The sequence below is a fragment of the Phalacrocorax carbo genome, chromosome 18 (genome assembly GCF_963921805.1).
Source record: "Phalacrocorax carbo chromosome 18, bPhaCar2.1, whole genome shotgun sequence".
Lineage (NCBI taxonomy): Eukaryota > Metazoa > Chordata > Aves > Suliformes > Phalacrocoracidae > Phalacrocorax > Phalacrocorax carbo.
In genome coordinates this window covers 4518579-4539693 of record NC_087530.1, presented here as the reverse complement: position 1 = coordinate 4539693, position 21115 = coordinate 4518579, and the positions used below count along the sequence as shown (strand labels likewise).

Sequence of the window (21115 nt, the reverse complement as noted above, 5' to 3'; positions counted from 1 at the left end):
CCGTAGCGCTCCCGGGAGAGAGCGGCATTGTGCAGCCTTTGGCCCGCACCGCGCGTGCGCACTCCCTCATTCCCCCGCCTGGCGGCCCCAGACCTGCTGCCGCCGCCGCTTCCCCCCCTCCCCTCCCGCGGCCGCGCTCCTCCTCACCGCGGAGGAGGTGGCGGTGCCGCCGGCGGCCCCCCCTCCCCCTGTCCTTCCCCCCTTTCCCCCGGTAAGTCACCGAGAGGCGCGGGGGCGGGCGGGCCGCCTGGCTCCCCTCACTGCCGCGGCTCCCCCCGCCCGGCTCCTCTCACCGCCGCGCCTCCCGTAACGCTGTTCCTCGCGCGTGCCGCCGCCTCTCCTCAGGCAGCGCGCGGACCCCGTTCCCCCCCCCCCCCGCACCGTGCCCGCCTCGCGCCACTCCCGCGCGCGGAACCCCAGGCAGGCGCGCGCCGCGGGCGGTGCATGCGGGCGGCCGTGCGGGGCTGCAATGGGGCGGGGGGGCCCTCCCCCTCCCCCAAAGTTTGGGCTCCCCGCGGGGAACTTGCCCCCCATCGAGCGTGGGGAGGGGAGGGGGCGTTTGTGGCCGGTGGGTGTGTCGGCGCGGCGTGGGGCTGCGCCGGTGCTGGGCGTTTGCGGGTGGTGGTGGGAGAACCCGCGTCGCCACGCTGCAACCCCCTCGGGCGTGGTGGGAGCACGGTGCCGGCGCTGGGGTTTGTGCAGGAGGATGCGGCGGTGCGGGCGGAGCTGAGCGCTGGCACCAGGATGCGAAGTTCCCACGTTAGTTCCAGGTGAAAAGAATCCGGTCTGCTTTAGAAAACTTTAATTTTTTTATCGTTGCCACCAGTGATTTATCCAGGCTGTGGAGGGGGCTCGATAAAGCAGGCAGGCAACTGGTAGCGCTTTGCCCCGCGCCCTCCTTTCCCATTCCGAGAGGAGATGCTTAAAATGCCAGTAGCGGCTGGAAAACCAAATGCTGTTGCACCCAAATCTGCTGCCACCCGCAAGAATGGTGGGATATTGTGAGCGCGTTTTGCAGACGAATCCCTACAGCGTGAGCTGGAGGTTATTCTGTTACTAAGCTGAAATGTAGCTGAGCTGCAGTGGAGATTGTTCCTTCTGCAGCATCAGCCCCGATTACCGAATACTGGCACAGCGCTTTATCGGGTTTTGTTACAGAAAGCAAGTCTGGTGAGACTAATACAAGGCTGGCTTTCAGTCTCGGGCGGAGAGGGTATGATTTGATGCTTAAATCTTTTAGGAGGGAATTGTGAGACTGAAATTCTTGCATTCTGAAATGAAAGGAATCTTGTAGGGTCTGGAGCTGTGGAAGGCTTTTGTGTTATATTTTGTCTTCATTATGATCTTGTATTCTGTGCCTTAATAAAAGTGGGGAAAAAAGGCCTTGGACTGTTCCTTCCGCCTTTTGTACAAACAGTTGTATTTACTATGTACTAAGTATGCATTATGAGTATTTAGGAGAATATGATGTGAAAACCCTGCTGCACCTAAAAGCTATTCTGCTTTATTTTTGTTTGGGATGGAGCAGAATGGGAAAAAGCTTTCCACGAAGCGATAAAAGGCCATGCCTTGGGTTTTCAGGCTTGCGCATTAGTAGGTCTGAAGGCCTAAAATGCTGCTGTGCTGCTAAAGAGATGTAGAGTATGGTTTTTCGTAGTGGTTTCTGGTGACCTGCAGTTAGGCTAAGCTCATTCTTCTAGCCGCTTTTTGACAGCTAATGAGAATATTTTGTTTGTCTTCCAGGTTTTCATTTCAGTGCGGTTCTCCTCTCTGTGGCAAGGGCTGCCTTTTGAAGCAGCACATTCATTCTCCCCTTCAAGCACCATAAGTCTCATTTGCCAGCTTCAGAACCATGGCAACAGAAGAAAAGAAGCCAGATGCAGAATCCACCAAAACACAATCTACTCCTTCCTCCTCGACCAATCAGAGCAAGGTGTGTGCGGGGCTCCAAACAATATCCCTGTAAATACACATGGCAACTACCTGCATATTCAACAGGCAAACCAGGATTAGGGAGTTGAATTCTAGTATAGATTAAGAACTTCTCCAGATTTCTGCTTCTGCTGTCGTCTCAAGCTGAAAATGTGCTGAGGATTTTATGGGAAAAGCAAATGGAGTGCGGCCTCTTTTGTCGTGCTAGGGGTTTTTTTTTGTTTAGTGGAAGTTCTTGGTAATGAAATGATTATTCTCACTTTGAGCATTAGAAAGGCAGGTTGTTTGTATCCTTGGAGTGCCTAGAGGTGACTGGAGAGTTGGTGAATCTGTGATCCTAGTTGCAAAGTGAGGAGGGAGACATTATTCAGATTCTTTGAAGCCTGCAGATGGTCAAAGAGGATGTTACTGTCTGACCGTGAAGCCTTGGCAAAGGGTGAAAAGGGTGGTGGAAATGGTATTTTAGGGGTATGGAGGAATTGGCCTGTCATGTAATTCACGATAAGGGTGAAAACTGCAAACACTTAAAAGCATTATGCAGTTATCTTGATGTACCAAGCACTCTGCAGTTGGACTGTTGGATTGCTCCCACCTGTTTGTTATTGGCTTGGACGAAATTCATACCAAGGATGAGCTGGTGGTATGCATGCAACAGCAAGGCACTGCAGGCCCCAGACAGCAAGGGTGTTTGGTTTGTTTTGCTGTTTTTTTGAATTTGGAGGGTGTGGGGGAGAAATGTAAACGCTGGAATCTCTATGGTGAACGTTCATGCAGTCCCTTACTGTGTACTGACCCAGTCTGGTACAGAGCTTGTCAGTGAGATACTAAATTTGGAGTTTATTCAACTCATTCATATGTGTTTTATTTCCAGCCTGCACCAGTAAAACCAAACTATGCTCTAAAGTTCACGTTAGCGGGGCATACGAAGGCAGTCTCGTCAGTAAAGTTTAGTCCTAATGGAGAGTGGCTAGCCAGCTCCTGTAAGTATTGCTTTCCTTTTATCTCATCTAAAGCATGCAAATGTGGGCCTTGGAGAACTGCCTGTCTTTAGTGTTACCTCCATCAGGTGGAGGAGGGATGTAGCATCATGGTTTTTCTTAAAAGGAGCAATACCAAAGCTATCAGTCTTCGAGATAATCTGCTTTAAGCTTTTAAATTCTGTTATTTTGAACACTGGATCTTCTGCGTGTTGCCGAGTTGGAGAGTCCTCACCTGCTCAGCTTTCTTTACTAAGCAAATGGGCAAAAGCAAACACAGGTTTCTCTCCTCGTGCAAAGGAAACCCTTGTGCTTTTTTGTATCGCTAAAGACATAGCTTAAGCTTTTAACTTAAACTTTGTATGCAGTATGTGCAGGCCAAAGCTTAGCTCTGGGAAGTAAGGAAGGTAGCTTTGCGCTACTAGACTGGACTCTAGAGCATGATATGGCAGACTGGCCGCGTGCTTCAGTCCTGCGTGCCTGGGTGTTTAGTAAGTCGGAGCCTTTGATTACCCCAGTGAAACGTGCAGGAGGCTACTGTAACTAGTGTTTCACTACTTGCTCTCTTAAGTGGTAGATCGAAGTCGTCTTCCTGTCAGCTTTGGTATTTCCTAAAATTTTTTTGGTGCTCAATGTTGCTTGACAGCTTTCCTTTGAAAGTGTGTGTACGTGACCCTCAGTGATCCAGAGAGGATCCATATATAAGGAAAGGGCAGTTGAAAAGAACACTGAATATGATGGTGAGGGCTACTCAAACATCTTCTGGACATGAGTGTGACTTAGGGGTTTGGCTTAACTGCGAATAGCCTTAAGACCAGTGCAGTTTACCATACATAAATCATTTTTATGCTCAGGTGTCCTCGTGAAAGTCCTCCCCTCTACCCTGCCCAGGTTTTCCAACCTCTACCTCTGGCAAATATTTTTCTCTGGTATGTTTTGCAGTTATTCACGGATAATATGTTTGGGTTTTTGCAGGCATTAATTCAGTCCAGCCTATGGTGTAATTTTTTGTTCTTTTTGGGCAAGAGCGTTTCAGCATTCCTCCGGAACAGTACTACTTTTACCACTGGCAATCTGAAACAAAAGTAGAAACCCAAGTTGTCATCAGAGAAACCGAAGTGGCTGGAGACACTGTGCATTCCAGGCAGTTTACGTAATCTCAGCTGCTGCGGCTTGGCGTGTTCTTTACCGATTACATATTGCCTTATACACTTAGGTCTGCCTGGGGAGGGAGGACTACCCAGTGCTTACAGACACCTAGCTAGCATATGTCCTTCCACGCAGAAGGGACAGCTGTATCTGTTAGTGCTGTTCATCTCTTAACTGGCACGTTCTTTTCCAGCTGCCGACAAACTTATTAAAATTTGGGGAGCGTATGACGGCAAGTTTGAAAAAACAATATCTGGCCATAAACTGGTAAGTATGAGGAGATTGCTGCGTGCTTGAGTACAAATTCACCTGTGAAGAATTTTGCTTTCTTTTCCTCATCAAAAAATTTCCATTCTTGCTTAGTTTGACTTGGGTAGAAGGCTTGTTCTTCAGTCTCATTTTGTATTTCTCTGTTTACCCATTCCTGCACACCAGCCTGGGACTGGGATTGCTGAAGTAATACCAGGTCAGGCTGGAAATAGGCTGAAGTGCAGGCTGACAGTGGAGTACCTGCATGCACACTGCCTAGCTGTTTTCTTGAGTGCCTCCGCTTCAGGAACACTGACCTCAGACACGGGGCGGTGCATTCTTGGGTGAAAATCCCTGTAAACTGTAACCCTCTGTCCCATTCCATCTTTCCTTTGTATATGGAGCAGAACGGCTTGCCTTTTAAGGAGATTGAATTTTTCTTGTGGGTTCGCCTACGTAAACACAACAGTTACTCATGCTGCAGTGTTCTAAAGAAAACACAAATTCCCAAACCCTTTGGTTTTGTTTTCTAAAGTTTCTTACAAGCCGAAGTTTAATAACCAAAAATGAAGATTCACCAAAAGAAAAACCAGTAGAATCTTGTTCTTCTCCAGCCTTTAGAGCCTCAGACCATAAAGAGAAAGCTGTTTGTCATGAAGAGAAGCCACTTACTCAGATTAGTTTATATAGTGTGCTGTTTATGAATTCCAAGAAAGGTTGTTGGTGGCCACAGTAAGAGCTATGTGAACAAGCAACTGATGTTTTTGGAGTATATGGAATCATTTAGGTTGGAAGAGGCCTTTGAGATCATCGAGTCCAACCGTTATCCTAGCGCTGCCAAGCCCGCCACTAAACCATGTCCCTAAGCACCACGTTGGCATGTATGGCTCCGCTTAAAATGAACAAGCGTCAGAGGAGCTCTTAACCCAGTCAGATCAGTGAATTCCCAACTCTCAGCGCTGAATTTTCTTTCAGGCTTCAGCTGTGAATGTAATATGCAGTTTGTGTTTTCCATTTTCCTGTGTCAGTGAACAAGCAGAACTGAGAAGAGAATTGTTCTCCTTTGTTTTAGGGTATCTCTGATGTTGCCTGGTCCTCAGATTCCAACCTTCTTGTCTCTGCCTCCGATGACAAAACTCTCAAAATATGGGATGTAAGCTCGGTAAGGGCAGGAACTATTATTTACCTTCCTTCTCCCCCGCACTGGCATCTTAACTCGTGTTCTTCTGAGAGACAGCCTTGATGTGCTGTGATGAGAGAAGGTTTAAGCACTGATTCCTCTTTGGGTAATACTTGCTCTTTTCTGCTTATAATGAGCTGCTGGTTGGACGGGCTGTGAGGACAAGTGAGTTATGCTGTCTGCTTTTGGAAAGAGAGGGATGCTTATGGGTACCGTGAGGAGCCTGGTTATCTTCTGAGAGAGAGCACTTTAAGCCTTGTGGTGGCAATGCAGTTGCAGACTTAATTTCTGAAAGCAGCCTCTCAGATAAAACCTTTTTGTAACTTTTTATCATCGCTTCACTTGTCTTTGCTTCTCTCCCCCTTCCTTTTCTGTGATTACAATAAAAACTGGATAGTTTGGTTGAATTTTGATTAGGTATGTTAAACTGCTTCACTCTCCTGAGTTGCCCGAGGGGTTTGCAACTTGGCTGCAGTCGTTAAAAGTGTCCTTTTTTTCTTGCCTGTTGGTTTGCTGTAGCTGGTCCTCTGCCCATCTAAATCTGGGGTTAGAGGTGGTTTCTTTGTGTGCTGCACGGTGATTAACCTTAATGCAGCTTATCTGAATGCATTTATGGCTGTGAAGGATGCTGTATATTTAACTCTGCTAAATCTCATTTCAGGGTAAGTGCTTAAAGACATTGAAAGGGCACAGTAACTACGTTTTCTGCTGCAACTTCAACCCTCAGTCAAACCTCATCGTGTCTGGATCAGTAAGTGGTGGTTTTTTTCGTCTTTGTGCAAAACAAGTGCCGCATGCCCCTGTCTCCCGACACTGCGGGGACAGACAGGTTTGTTTTAGGGATCCTTGGTAGAATGATGACGGCGCTAAATAGTAGTTACAATTAAAGCTTTATTCCCTTAGGGGATATTTGATTAGTATAGCACAGAATTTATGATTAGAACGGCACAGGGGTTCTACAAGCAGAATAAATGTAGTACAACTTATAGGTAGTGCAATACAGAATTTATAACAGAACTTACAATTTCTAATCACCTAGACTGTAATTTAAAGTATGACTTCTAATCACCTGGACTCTCTGCGGATCGGGTCAGGTCTTAGTACATGTTTTGCTCGATTTGAAAAATCATATAAAATAAAGAATATGAGTCATTCAGTCCTCAGAGGAAGCAGATGATGGTGGATGCATCCCTGGCTACTGGGGGAGTGTCGCGGTCTCACTGTCCAACAGCGGTTCAGGTCCAGGTTCCCACTTAGGACTTGTAACTGATTGATTTTGTAGACAGAGCCCTGTGTGCTGTTATGCTTCCCTGTTCTGGGAGGGGGTGATCACCACCACCGGGCTGGCCGGGTGCCTGGGACCTGCAAGGCTGGAGAGGGAGTCGTCAGCCTGGCGCACAGGAATCTTGAGGCTAGTAGGCAGGAGAAGAAGAAATCTGTTTGCCTTGTCTGCTTGGTTCACAGGACCTTCAGGGCTGGATAATGAGGGAAAGGGAAGAAATAAGTGACCTGCTCAGTCACAGAGAACGGCTGCTTGCCTTGTGAAATGGCACTAGTTACGCTAGCAATGTTACCAAGGGTCAGGAGCAGGGGGTACCGGTCACAACCCCTTACCATTTCAATTCTGTCTTCTTCCACAAACACAGCTGGTAGTCAGATGAACAGTGCAGTGCCACTGCTGTCTTTGCCTGGGGACACAGTCAAGCCCTTAACCCATCCTCAACACGCACGTTTCCTGCAGGGAGATGAAGAGTTCAGGGAGCTGTGTTCCCAGTCTGGTTTTGCCCTGTGTGGTGCTTGTGTCCTAGTCTTTCTGATGGAGCTGCGGTGCAGCTGGAGGAAGGCACATGCATCTAGTCAAGCTGTAACACCTTGCATGCCTCGAATAGGTGCATCATTAAACCACCTTGTGCATTTCTTCAATCTTCAGTTTGACGAAAGCGTGAGGATATGGGATGTGAAAACAGGGAAGTGCCTCAAGACGTTGCCTGCTCATTCTGACCCAGTTTCAGCTGTAAGTCCCTTCTGATAAATGTACACGTTAACATGCTTATTTTGTTTAGCAGGGCTCCTCTCCTGCCTCTGTAGAGGAGAGGGTGCTCTAACTCTTATTATCAAGCTCTTATACAGTGTAGTGGATGGGCTGTGGTGGATTTGCCAGTGCTCATTGCTCAAAGGCAATGACATGAGCAGTGTTTTCTGTAAGATTGCTAAGGGTTTTGTCCCTGGGTGGTAATGTGGGGAGCAGTGAGTAGTGGTGTGCCAGTCATGCCTGAGTCTAGCAGTCTGATGCCAGGTCACAGATTTGTGGTTGCTTGAGGATCAGAGAACAGCCTGTACATCTGTTGCTTTTGTGTTGTTCCAAGCTGTTACTGAAGTCCAGAGCAGGGTAGTTCCATAATATGCTCCGTTTCAAATCTCATTCATTTAATAGGTAAAAGGAGCTTGGAATACAGCAGTGTCCATTCAAATGAAGGAAAAACAGAAGGTGTTCAACTCTTAATATTTTTGAAATTAAGGAAACTGAAAAAAATTTGAACCTCAGATGTGCCAAACCATGGCTGTCGTAACGTGGTTGTTCTGCCTCGTGTAGAAGATATTTCACACTTACAAATGTACGTTAGTAGTAATTATTCTTTAAAATAGCAGTATTTTGAGGTGTAGTTCAAGGCAATAAATTGACCTTAAAACATATATGTGGCTACATAGGAGGTTAAATTCCATGCCCTTAAAATTATAAGGTAATATCCCTCAGGTTTGATACTATTATTTGAGCAGCTAATGCTGTCTGTACAGAGTATGTGTTCTTAGCTTCTAAAGAAACATGTATTCCAGTCCCTGATGCTTAGATAAACAGCTGTAGTTAACATCCATCCCTCATTGTAATTAATGCCAGACAAACTGTGGGGGAGAGAATCTTCGTTTTAATCACGTTACCCACCTAAACTCATGCCTAGTGTTTGTGATGGTGACTTTCTGCTTCCATCCACATGAATTGCGGTGTCAGTTATGGAAGATGAGTACTTTCAGTGGGGCTTAAAAATTTTATTTTTGTGAACATCTATAAAGTTATTTTCCCCTTCTGTAATATTACAGGTGCATTTTAATCGTGATGGATCCCTGATAGTGTCAAGTAGCTATGATGGACTCTGGTGAGTGGTTATTTTCTGTCTGTGGCACTGTTCAAACCTTTTGCATTTAAAAAACCCGACTTTTTTATAAAAAAAGCTTTTATTTGTTATGCTGAAATCAGAACAAAGACTTCAAAACCAACAGTAATAATTCTTGTTTGTTTTCGATAGTCGAATCTGGGATACAGCATCAGGCCAGTGCTTGAAAACGCTGATTGGTAAGTAGGAGTACTTCTTGCCTGTGCTCCGTTCTTTGCTGTTGTGACGTAGGTATTCTGCGTCTTTGCTGTGAACAGTGGCTTTCTTAAGCTCTATTTTACTGTCTCCCCATCATTCTGTTAGTACTCTATTGTCATCCTGTCTATTGCAATAAGAGAAACGGTCCTCCCACATGAATGGAAACTTGCTTAGGCTTTGAGCGTTTCATTGGATAGATGGACAAGTGAGAGTTTTCCCAAGTTTCCTACCGTTCAGCTGTGCAGCAGTTCAGAGCTGTAACGACAGAGCTGTTCTCATAACATCCAACAGGACAAACAGGTAGCCTGTGACTGCAGGAGCTGCCTGTTTGTATTGCAAGGGGCGTGAGGCATCTTGTGAACATGGCTAATAAAAGGAAACCACCTGTTGGGCATGTGCTCCCTAGTCCTTCATAGTCTTATAAAGCATTATATAGGCGAGTTACGTGGCACTGCAAATCAAAGGCATGTGTTCTAATATAATAATTTTTAAAAGGTAGAGATAGTCTTGCTCTGATACGTATTGATGCAGGGAAGGAAAGTTCAGTTTCAAAGGGTTATTTAAAATGTTCATGAGAAGAATGCTTAATGCATTTTTCTTAAATTACTGAAAACAATCACCTTTCTTACGCCTTGCTTCTTCTTGAAGTACCAAAAGGATGATGAAACTGAAAGCTTGTTTCAGGGAAATAATTAACAGCAAATTTATTGTCAAAAGAAATTCTCTGTCAATGAGACAATACAACTGTGCACTGTTTAATATCGCTTTTATTTTCACTGTAGATGATGATAACCCTCCTGTGTCTTTTGTGAAATTCTCCCCAAATGGCAAATACATACTAGCTGCAACTTTGGACAAGTAGGTATTAAACAAACAAACAAAACAACTCCCAAAACAGGCTTTGAAGTGTTTATAAGTATCAGAGAAAGCTATTTTGCTGCTGTTTAGCTGTCATAGTAATGGTACTACACAAGTTCATATATACTATCAGACTTAAAAAGCCTGCAAGGTGTTGTGCTTTGCTAACGACGCAGGCAGGACGTGGGTCGTCTTAGCGCTGCTCAGTGACTGCAGCACCCGTTCATGCCTTCTCGGATCTTTCAAAACCTCATCATTTCCTTGCGTTAATTGTATGATTCTTTTGTAACGTCCAGAGACAAAAAACGTAGCCTATAAAGGCTGCAATAATAACTTTTTGTGTGTAAGGCATAAAAGCAGTGCAGGTGGGCCAATTGTACTGAGAATGATTCACCTGGAGAATTTCCATGCAGCTACTAAGAAGGGATTAGCTGGTCTGTCATCTCCATTCACAGACACTGATGATGCTGTTGCTTTCAGGAGACCTTCCTTTCCTAGGTTGTGAGGGTGATGCCCTCCCTGCCTGAGCATCTGTGTACAAACGATATCACAGGCTGTTGCCTGCCTTTTTCAGCTAGTCAATGAAAAGCAGAGAAAACCCAGGTTTTGCTCCCTGGGGAAGAGACAGGGGACTTTCTTGCAAGCTCTGGCAGTGGCCTGGGTATCGGTACAGGTGGTCCGTGTCTGGGCATGCATATGGGGCTTGCTTAGTCTGACGAGCCTAGTGCTCCCCTGAATGAAACAAGTGACTCGCTTCGTGTCCAAGTTGTGTTCGGTAGCGTGCTTATTCGCTTGCTCTTCGCTGGCCTAGGCTTGAATGGGTTGAGGGTGCCTCAGTCCAGTGTTTACGCTCCTGAAACACGCTGGTGCAGGACTGCGAGTCGAAAATTAGGGCAGTGCGTGTGTTTTGGACTGTACCTTCAGCAGGATTTGATTTTAAAATGGCTTGGGGAAAGGGGGTAGTTAGTAGGGCCATTCCTGATTCTAGGGGGTTTCTCACCCTGAGAAAGAGGATGTCTAATGAAACCTGTATGAATCTTTTGAATGCTTTGGGAGTTGGGATGTCTGCCAAACCACCTTATCCTCTCTCACTGTTATTTATCTGTTGCCATTATTTATAAAGAAACTTGCAGGTGTGGGGAAATATTTAAATACTTTTTTTATGGAGCGAGAATGAGTGGCGTGGCAGTAAAATTGATACTTTGGGGTTAAGTAATGCTGCATTCCAAAGCCAGGCTAAAGCGATCTGTGCAGACTTTTTAAGAACTCTGGTATGAAGAAACTCTTTTGCTGCTAGGAAACTGTCAGATGGAAAAACCCCAGAACTAAAAATCTTTGTTTTTCTGTTGTTTTCTAGCACTCTTAAACTTTGGGACTACAGCAAAGGAAAGGTAAAAATAATCCTGTCTCGCTACGTAGACTTAACTAACCTTGTAGGAAAATCTGGATTTCTTGGGTGCTTTTTAAGCTTGCTTAACATTTTTATGAATACTATAGAAAAAAGGGTTAGTACCCTTTTATTGGAGATGATTGAAGATGCCTTTGGGGAAAAAACAGTGATTGGGCTCCTGCATAGCCCCGAGACATTAAGTAAAGCTATATTTCCGCATTTTTCTCTTTATGAGCAATAAATTGCTGTTGCTCTTTCTCTCTGTGGTAACGTGACAAATTTAGGGCTTCCCCCCCTCCTCAGAATTGTTTAGTGTTCTAGGGCAGAGACGCCCTCTGCATCCTCTAGATAAGATGACAGGGTGGGAAACACAGGCAGATATATTTATTCTTTTCTGCCAAGAGAGTTGGTCCTTGACTGAGAAAACTGCCTCCCAGCTGTATTAATGTCTCGTGGCTCTTCGCTTCCAGTGCCTGAAGACGTACACAGGACACAAAAATGAGAAGTACTGCATATTCGCAAATTTCTCCGTTACTGGTGGAAAGGTTAGTGTCTCTTTGAGATGCTCTTTACTGATGTGCAGTTTTTACTGCTTTTCTCTGTAGAAAAAACAAGTGGTTTGGGGATGTAAACCTCTTCTGGTGGGTGCTGGTTCACAGGTGCCGTAGAGCAGTGGGAGGAGAGGGTGTTCTCAAAGCCCCTCTGAGCACCTGCGGTGCCTGTGTTTCCAGGTGGGCCCGCTGTCCCCTTGCAGGCTCCTGCCGCTGCAGCAGTAGAAGGGGATTTTCCAGCAGCAGGAGAGCGGCTGCTTGTGTATCACTTCACCGTAACACGCAGCAACCAGCTGTCAGGTGATAGGTTGGTGTGTTCTGGTTGAGGTGACAGAACAAGCCAGCAGAGATTAAGTCCTAACACAGAACCACCTCAGCACTTTTTGCTCCCATAGTTTTCCTCCTCTGGCATACGGAGGGTGGAACAAAGCTTTCTGCTGCCGATGTGCACTGAACAGAGGCTGAGGGAGAACGAACCGCGTCACGCAGTCGTACAGTGTTGGAAGTTCCCTTTCATATGATGACAGTGAAACGTTTACTGAATAAGAGGAGTTAGGTATAGATGGGGAGAAAGATTAAAATAACTGTTTCCTTTTTTTCTCTGCCCCTCCAGTGGATTGTGTCCGGTTCAGAAGACAACCTGGTTTATATTTGGAACCTTCAGACAAAAGAGATTGTACAGAAATTACAAGGACACACAGGTGTGGAAGAGGATTTTGGTTTTAGTGATGGAATATCCCTCATGTCAGCTCGTAATGAGGCCTTAGCTTGAGCATTTTCTGTCTGATGTTTAGTTTTGACTGTCAGACCCATAAATTCTTGACTGGCTGAAGCTTAATTGAACCCTAGGAGTTTGCTCCTTTTTATGAAGAGGTTTTTATGGGCATTGCAAGTGTTTATTCTTTCACTGTGAGAACTTTGACATCAGCTTACAAAAGAGAGTTCCCTGAGTCCAGAACTGGTCAAAATAGTTAAGCGACTCTAATGTTAGTGACTTCGAATTCCCTATTAACACCTTCCAAAGCTGCAGCTCTTGAAAGGATGAGGACTGACGTGGTCCTGCTGTTTGTAAACGTCTGTACACATGCCTCTTCCTGAGGCAGTTGAGCGTGTATTGAGGTGTCACCTGTGGATACTTCAGTCTGAATCCCGTAAGAGAGCAGCGCTTTCACTGCACCAGCTAGAAGGAACCGCTGTGAAATCTGAGCGTGCTTATTCCTTCGCAGGACCATTGATTTGGACTCTTAAGTGGGGGGCAGTGGCAGTGGGTTCTCATTTCGGGATAGGGCAAGGCTCTGAAGACGAAGCGTTGTCTAAGCACCGAATAGGATGTTAGAAATACCTTACGTGGAAAGAAAAAACTGAGCTGGGTTTTTATTAGCTGTGTCTGGCATAATATGCCAAGAGTTTTTCCTGTGAAGTAAACAAGAACTAGAATCTCTAGAGTTCTCACATTTTGATACCTGTCAAACACTTTCTGACTACTACTACTCAATTCTTTTTTGCTAGTATTTCCTCGCGCAGAGAAGCAGTAATTGGAAAATATTTATGAATAATGCGTTCATAATTCTGCTCCAAGGAAACAATAACTTGGCTCTGCTGGTCTAAAATGCAGTAGCAATACACATTAATTTTCAGAAATGCCTGCTATGAACCAGATTTCATTGCTGTAAATAATATTTGTCTTTTTGCTTTTCTTTTTGCTTAGATGTTGTAATCTCAACAGCTTGTCACCCAACAGAAAACATCATTGCATCAGCGGCACTAGAAAACGACAAAACAATTAAACTGTGGAAGAGTGACTGTTAAACGTTCCAGTATCACTTCAGAGACTGTCAGGAAAAAATGTTTTTAAAAAAATATTAAAAAAACCCACATGAGAATAATAAATCCAGTTTGGCAGGAAACCTGAAGAATATTTGATAAAGTGGTTTCTGTTAGTCTTGGCCCAAAGAAAACGTCTTAGCTCTTTGCTAGAACCGGGCAACGTGGTGGAAAAAAAAAAAGATGCAGTGTCTCCTTTTCTTGCCTGATCTTTTGGCAGACAAATGGATCGTTCTGACATCGCGTTAGAAGTGTCAGCCTTGTATTGGACACCCCAAAGATACTGTATTTATGGTGGCGTTACTTCTGGGCGCTGTCGCTGCTTAAGGAAGAGCTGCCAGTCTACTTTGTAACAGTAAGTTAAGTCACGAGCCTAGAGATGTGTGGAATTTTTTTAAATGTCTAATTTTTTTTTCCCCAGAACGTAGGTTCTAGTCTCTTGGGGAGTTTCTGTATTGTTTTACATAGGAGTACTGCATCTTTAAGGGTGCATCATTTTAAACACTCAGCTCAAACTTTGTGACCAAATAAAACCATGCAGTTCCAGATTTCCCTCTTCTTGCCCCTGACTTGACTCCTGTGGTGAAATCTTCTCTTACCTTCTGTATAGTTGCTTACCTCTTGTTACGTGTGTTTAATAGATGCTGTTCTAGAGCAAAGTTACAGTTCTTCTGTTAACCATTAAAATGAATCCTGCTTGTAGTTGTTCTCAGCATATTTTAATTTTTTTTCTCTTCTGGTTATAAAGCAAGCTCACAGAACACTGTAAAGTTATTTCAATGTAAAAAGAAGAAAAAAAACCCAGAACTTTTTGTATCTTGAAAAATCCATCGTATGAAACTGTATTGATAATGGCATGACTCTGTATCTATTTCAGCGTTGGTATTTCTTTCCCTTTTTGTCATACCCACGTGGTATTTACACATCCAAAAAAATACCATATGCCATAATAAAAAGGTGGGATTTTACGTGTATGCTTGTGGTAAGAGTGTACTGATGTGACGTGTCTGTGTCCGGAGAAGCCTCCCTTAAAGACACCTTCAGAAGGAAGTATTTCTGGGGCAGCTCCACGGAGCGGAGGAGGAGCAGCAGCATCGTGGCGCGTTCTGTCTGTTGTGGAGGAAGACGAGAGGAGCATAACTCAAGTCAAAATGTGTTCAAAGAAAGTAAGAAGATTGAACTGAAGGTGTCCTCCGCAGAGGCAACGTTAGTACAAACCCTCACAGAGACCTTTAGCTAAGGGGAAAGGAATCCTGCCGACCTCTCCGTGCGCAAGGAGCGGGGCAGGCTCAGCCGTGACCCAGGATTTAGCTTGTGCCAGTTAAGAAGTGCCTTGAGGCATGATTTTATTGCACCGAGAGGGTTCTGCTTTGAGGGGACGTTTTATTCCTGGTGAAGCAAAAATCTTTTGGTTTTGGTAGTGACCTCGTGTGCTTGATAATAACTGAAAATCCGTTACAGTACAAACCTCTTCTCTAGCGGCTGCTCGGAGACTGCCTTGCTTTACCCTTAGAGAAGACAGCTGCAAGACATGAGGTATAGCTTTTCTTTTTAAACTATAAAAATAGAGTTCAAGTTGAGCTGGTGCTAAAATGGCTATTAATAATGCCACTGTCTTTTGAGGTTTTTCATTACCCCCAGGAAAGGACACCGTGTCTCCAGACTTAGTGACTGTCACTGCTGAAATAATCCATTTCTTAACTCCATGGGTTTTTTTTAAAGTCTTTTTCTCAGAGGCAAATGAAACTTTTCAAGTGCAAGATGCAGCTGTGCTGCTTTACCCCTGTGGGGAAGCTGGTCTATTACTCCAGCAAAGCAGTTTCACGGAGATTTAGTAATGCTTTGTAGCATACTGCTTCCCATGTAACTGTGTGTGTGTGAGTGGCTTTGCTTGCCCAGCTGTGCCGTGGCTTTCCCTGTTGTCCGACTCGAAGAGCTACAGCGAAGGGAGGAGGTTTCCCTGCTATCGGGAGGGAATCTCTTGAACAGGGCTATTATTTTCCCCCAAACTGAAGAGTCCTGTTGTAAAGGAGCTATTCCTACCTGTCCTTTGGAAAGGTGTGTAAGATCCTAGTCCCAGGTGGGATACTAAGGCTGGGGCCTGTTGGGGTGAGCCCAACTGAGCTATAACTGTATCCGGCTGGCATCTCAGGGGTGGTTTGGGGGTCAGGATTAGCTAATCGTGGTGACTGGGCTGGCTTGCCCTTCTGCTGTAGGAGAGACGGGGCTTTGCCTGTGTTAGGTGCAGGCTGGTAGGGGTTGGAGTGTGTTGCAGCCTGCTGAGGGGAAAATGAGCTGTCACCCTGGGGCTGCGCTCCCCTGGGTGCTTTTAGGCTGGGGGGGGGGGGAAGGAACTGGGTGAAAAAGGAAGTGGAGGGGGCTGGTTTTTAGGGTTTTCTTTCTGAAAAAAACATGGTTAGATGCCACGAAGTAGGTGGCAGTGCCTTAACCGTATGCGTGTTGTATAGGCCACTGGGACCTCTTCCATCCTTATCAAGGGGAGTGCTAACCTTCTCTCCTTTCATACAACACAAAACGTCCACTGCGTCCGCTGCTATTTGAACCTCCATCACCCTGCTTCTCTCGCGGATCGGGTGAGGAAAACCTGCATGTTTTTTTCCTTCCCGTTTTTATACATCTTTCTGTCCCCGAAGCGCGCTTTTGTTCTCTACTTAAAAAAGCCCCGAAAACTGCGTTAAAATGGCAAAGACCCTCGCTTTTTGCTCAGCTTTTAATATATTCATCACTTTCAACCAATCACAGCGCAGCGATCTTTCCGACTGCCCCCTGCCGTTGCCGCCAAGCCCCCGCCCACCGTGCACCCCACCCTGCCAATCAGGCGCGCTGCCAGCCAATCAAAGGGCGCGTTTGCCGGGGGAGGGCACTTCTGCTTCCGCCTCGCTAATGGCGGCTGGAGGGCCGGGGTGTCCGGTTCGAGTCCCGCCTGGGGCGGCTGCGGGGCCGCTGCCGGTGGGTGGCGGGGCGGGGGTGGGTGCCGCGCGTCCAGCTCTGCCTCCCGCGGGGATGAGCTCTAAAGCAGGATTTGCAGGCGAACCCGTCTAATCTGCGCAGGGTTTAGCCGTCTTTCTGGGTATCCCGAAGGTTTAAGTGGGAACACGAGTGTACCGGGGGATTTGCTCATCAAATGTTTCTCAGTCAGGGGAGGAAAGCCGTTTCCTAACGTGTTCCCCGTGCCCCTGGGCTGATAAATCCCCCTGAATTGCATCAGAGTTAAAAGAACGTACGCTGGTTCCAGATGTGGCAGCGGTCGAAGAGGTTGGGTTTGGCTTTTTTTTCCTTTTTCTAAAGCTCTTTGCCTTGTGCATCCCAAGAAAACCCAAACGAACATCTAGCTACGTCAGCACCAGCAGCGCCTCAAATCCGGCCTCGGGAGGTGGTTTGGGGCCAGGGTGATGCTCCCACCGGGGTTCCCCGCCCCGGCACCCTGCCGCCGGTCCCACCCACGCCGGCTTTGGGGCGCCGCGCCGTCCCTCGGCCCCGGCGGCTCCCCGGGGGCTCCCCGGGGGCTCCCCGGGGGCTCCCCGGCGGCTCTCCCGGCGGCTCCCCGGCGGCTCCCCGAGGGGCTCCCCGGCGGCTCCCCGGCGGCTCCCCGGCGGCTCTCCCGGCGGCTCCCCGGCGGCTCCCCGAGGGGCTCCCCGGCGGCTCCCCGGCGGCTCCCCGGCGGCTCTCCCGGCGGCTCTCCCGGCGGCTCCCCGGCGGCTCCCCGGCGGCTCCCCGGCGGCTCCCCGGCGGCTCTCCCGGCGGCTCCCCGGCGGCTCCCCGAGGGGCTCCCCGGCGGCTCCCCGGCGGCTCTCCCGGCGGCTCCCCGGCGGCTCTCCCGGCGGCTCCCCGGCGGCTCCCCGGCGGCTCCCCGGCGGCTCCCCGGCGGCTCCCCGAGGGGCTCCCCGGCGGCTCCCCGGCGGCTCCCCGGCGGCTCTCCCGGCGGCTCCCCGGGGGCTCCCCGGGGGCTCCCCGGGGGCTCCCCGGCGGCTCTCCCGGGGGCTCCCCGGCGGCTCTCCCGGCGGCTCCCCGGGGGCTCCCCGGGGGCTCCCCGCTCGCGTCCCCGCGGGAGGGGCCCGCAGCGCTGCCCGCGGGGGCGCCGCTCTGCCGGGTGGGGCCGCCGAGGCAGGTGCTGCGCCCGGAGCCGTGCGCGGCCCCGCCGGCTGCTGAGCTGCCGCAGCAGAGCCCGGGCTGCTCCTGGCCGCCCCTTCCAGGTACCGACGAGTTTATTAAGGGATTAAAAGTTACTCTCCCCTCTTTATTGAATGCTCTGATTTATGCATGCGTTTAAATCAATCCCATTTCCTGCATTTTATCCCTTCTCCCCGAGGCTTTCAGGCTTTTCTGTGTTAGACATTTGTTATAATCACATTGTTTTGAGGCAAGTGAGACACCGTGGGTGGTTTAAGTGATTTGAATAAATGAGCCGCGTTACTTAGGCACTTCTCCCAGGTGCTAATTGCCCCTCCTGAGCTGTAGATGCCTATGCTCGGACAAGTTTGTGCTGCCTCCCAGAGAAATATTAATGAGTGTTCTTGCTGATGATGATGCTGTGTGGAGATGGGGTCCAAGCCCCTGCCTGGCTGGGAGCTGTGTCTGGCAGGGGAGGTCCCCAGGGAGGGGGATTTCAGGTGCTGCTAGCGGGCGGCTGCTGGATGGGCTACATAAGCAGCTTATTTTGTCATTTTAATTTTTTAATCCATGCATTCGGTCACGCTGTCTTATTAGTAAGCATTAGCTCTCTAAGTCCCATTAGCTCCACTGAGCGCTGGGGCTTTACTTGTGGGGACACCAGTGGGGGAGCCAGCAGGGTTCTGGGGGTCTGATCCTGCAGCCGGTGACATCCATGATGCCCCATGGGGCTGCGGGTCTAGTCCTGACCCCACAGCATCGGAGCCATCACAGCTCAGTGCTTTCCTCCCCTGGCCCCCTTGCCAAGCCCCAACTGGGGTCCCTCCAGAGCCGATGCAAGCCCGGGGCTGGCCCCGTTTGGCCTCTCATTGCTTTATTAAGACAACTATTTTCTTGTGCACAAATGCATACGATACAGTCAAACCCACCTCTCCCTCCGTTAGGTTTTCCCTTTAACCCATGGCCATCCCCAGGGCTGTACTTTGTTAGAGAATCTCAAGCCTTGGATTTAAAATTAATTGACTGCTTCCCTTTAATAAAATTATTCCTCCCTTCTTTAAATAGCACAGTAAGTCACAGAAAGCCGGTGTGTCCATTCATGAAGATGAGGCAGCTCAGAGAGGAAAAAGAGGAGGAAAAAAAAAAAGTAAAAGCACACATCTCCCCAAACCCCTTCTGCCTAATCCAACTGAATTAGAGGATTTCGAAGTGGATTTAAAACTAAATCTTGATTAGGTAGAATTTCTCTCCAAGAGCTGCTGCACAGTAGTATTAATGGGAAGTGATCATGGACAGAGGAAATAGGACAGAAATAACTGAGGGCAGCACATACGCACTCAGGTCTGTGCATGAAGTGAAAGAATCAGAGAATTTCTCAAGAGGAAAAGGGAGAAATTAAGCATCGACATAACGAGGCAGGGCACCACGGGGCTGGCCGGAGAAGCGGGGAGTGACCAGATTTCTGCTGGACCGACAGCATCTCTCTTTATTCTGGTGGAGGGTTTTGCAGGTGAAAAGCAAGCGGCGTGCACGGCCAGGGCAAAGAGCCGGGAGGAGAGGCGGCCTCTGCCCGCTCCCCCAGACGCTGGTGTTCGTCCTCCGAGCCCCGGGTGGGCTCCGGGAGCCGACCCCCATGCTCTCAGGACACATGCCTGGAGGTGCCCATGGGATCCTCTCTCTGATGACCGTGGCCTTCGTCCTCCCAGAGGGTAAGTGCCACTGTCCTTGGGGTGTGGAGTGTGCCCGTGCTTTGGAGTTATGGTTGTTTGCACCCTCTCCAAACCCTGGTTGCTAAAGTGGGTTTTATCCTCGGGATGAGTGGGGGGAGCTTTCCTGCCCCAAGCAACACAGCTGCGTGTCTCTGTATGTAGGTGGTTTTAGGATGGAGCTCATGTCATCATATTTAGTACGAAACGAGAGCATGGGGGCAAGAAGTGTGGGCCAGGAGCTGGGATTCCCATGGGCTCCCCTGCCATGCCCATGCTAGGGTGCTCACCCAGCTCCTGAAAGCCCCACAGGACGAGGACAGGCTCGGGAAGGGCTCTGGGGCAGCATTCAGAGGCAGGGAAAGGTAACGGCAGCAATAAATGCAACTTGATTTCTGTTGCTGTCATTAATCAACACAGAGATCAGGTACTGCATCTGCCTTAAACGCTGGATGATGTAAATTAATACCCTCTGAAGGCTTTTTTTTTTTAATACAAGAAAGCTGAGAAATGGCTTAATTCCCATTCTGGTTTAGGGCAAGCGATTCTCAGGCACAGCCACTGACCCTGCAGGGAACAACCAAGCTGCTCCCTGGGGCCACGGACACGCTGGCTTGCAGTCACTCTGGACAAGGGTTTCCCTTCTGTTGCCGAGTCGTTTTGCCTCCTGGATAGACCCTGCGATAAAGCAGGACCGGGTTCAGGGAGCAAACTGAACCTCCGGTTCGGATGACTCCGACACCAGCGCGGCTGAAAGTGGAGGAATTTGGTGAAACAGGCAAAAGCGGTTTCCAAGAGCGGCCGAGCCCTGGCTCGGTGAGGTCTGTGACTGGGAGGTTTCACCTACTCTTTACAAACCCTGTTTCAAAGCCGCCTTGTTCCCACTCTTTGATCCCGGCTCAAATCTCTGGCTAATCTCTGATTTCGCACTGACCTCTAGCGGGAATTACTTTTATATTCTTTGGGCCCACAGGGTAAGCAAGTGGCAGGCGGCTTCGGGCTCTGGCTCGGTGCTTAATGTGACCTGGCGAGGCAGAGAGCGCTGCAAAGCTGTCGTTAGAGAGCAGCTCGGAAGGAGTTGAAGTATTTTCCCCCTGGAAAAAAAAAAAACAACCAAAATCCAATTGTGCTTCTTGTTTAGTGTCCGGACTCCAGTGCTATGGCTGCAACATCATCGTTGGCACCAAAAATGTGGACATGGGGTGCTCTAACCCGGAGGTGATCACCTGCTCCCACTCCCACCAGGGCTTCAAACACCGGTTCTGCATTAAGACAGAGAGCGGTGAGTCTGCCCGGAGGGGCTGGGGTCGCAGCGGGTGCCTGATCAAGCCGGTGATGCTCACACCCCAGAGCAAGCCTTGCAGCCTTCAAACGGGGCCTGGCCCTGACATAAGGCTGGCAGAGCATCACCCTCCACCCCGGCTGTCCCCGACGTCCCGCGCTGTGCTTGCTTTGCAGTGGTCCTGGGCATCCTGCTGACCAGCGGCTGTGCCACCTCCCGTCACTGCCAGCAGCAGGAGCTGCCGGGGGTCCGCATCCACTGCTGCGACACAGACCTCTGCAACAGCTCCCCCAGAGCCCCCCGGCCGCCCCCTGGCCTCGCCGGCGGCTGCCTCCTGCTGCCCTGTGTCCTTGCTGCCCTGCTGCTCTCCTGAGCCCCCCAGGGCTGGTGGGGCCGTGGGACCCTCGGGGTGGTCTGGGAGCAGGGATGTCCCCATCCCTGCTCCTACAGGTGGTCAGGACGCCCACCTCTCCCCTTGCCTCAATAAAAAGTGCCCGATGCTTTGCCCTGGAAAGGTT

The 21115-nt window shown here is 48.7% G+C and overlaps 1 protein-coding gene and 1 non-coding gene across 2 annotated transcripts; one reads left to right on the top strand and one right to left on the bottom strand.

Annotated features, from left to right (window-relative positions):
* Window positions 1-103: 103 nt before the first annotated feature.
* WDR5 (WD repeat domain 5) lies at window positions 104-14452 on the top strand. The gene is made up of 14 exons (XM_064468613.1): window positions 104-211; window positions 1744-1933; window positions 2804-2912; window positions 4252-4325; window positions 5380-5469; window positions 6149-6238; window positions 7418-7501; window positions 8584-8639; window positions 8790-8836; window positions 9638-9713; window positions 11071-11104; window positions 11574-11648; window positions 12268-12355; window positions 13363-14452. The coding sequence occupies exons 2-14, from the start codon at window positions 1853-1855 to the stop codon at window positions 13461-13463; spliced, it is 1005 nt and encodes a 334-aa protein (XP_064324683.1). The 5' UTR covers window positions 104-211; window positions 1744-1852; the 3' UTR covers window positions 13464-14452.
* A 1430-nt stretch (window positions 14453-15882) lies between these two features.
* LOC135316262 (U6atac minor spliceosomal RNA) lies at window positions 15883-16010 on the bottom strand. Its single transcript, XR_010375685.1, has one exon. It is a non-coding gene; the product is annotated as a U6atac minor spliceosomal RNA (small nuclear RNA).
* Between the last annotated feature and the right edge of the window lie 5105 nt (window positions 16011-21115).

What these genes read in the sequence shown, in the direction of transcription:
- WDR5 (XM_064468613.1), top strand. Translation starts at nt 1,853, where the DNA reads ATGGCAACAGAAGAAAAGAAGCCAGATGCAGAATCCACCAAAACACAA. An exon ending in CAATATCTGGCCATAAACTG is followed by an intron (nt 4,326 to 5,379) that starts GTAAGTATGAGG and finishes CCTTTGTTTTAG; the next exon opens with GGTATCTCTGATGTTGCCTG. An exon ending in CTAGCTGCAACTTTGGACAA is followed by an intron (nt 9,714 to 11,070) that starts GTAGGTATTAAA and finishes GTTGTTTTCTAG; the next exon opens with CACTCTTAAACTTTGGGACT.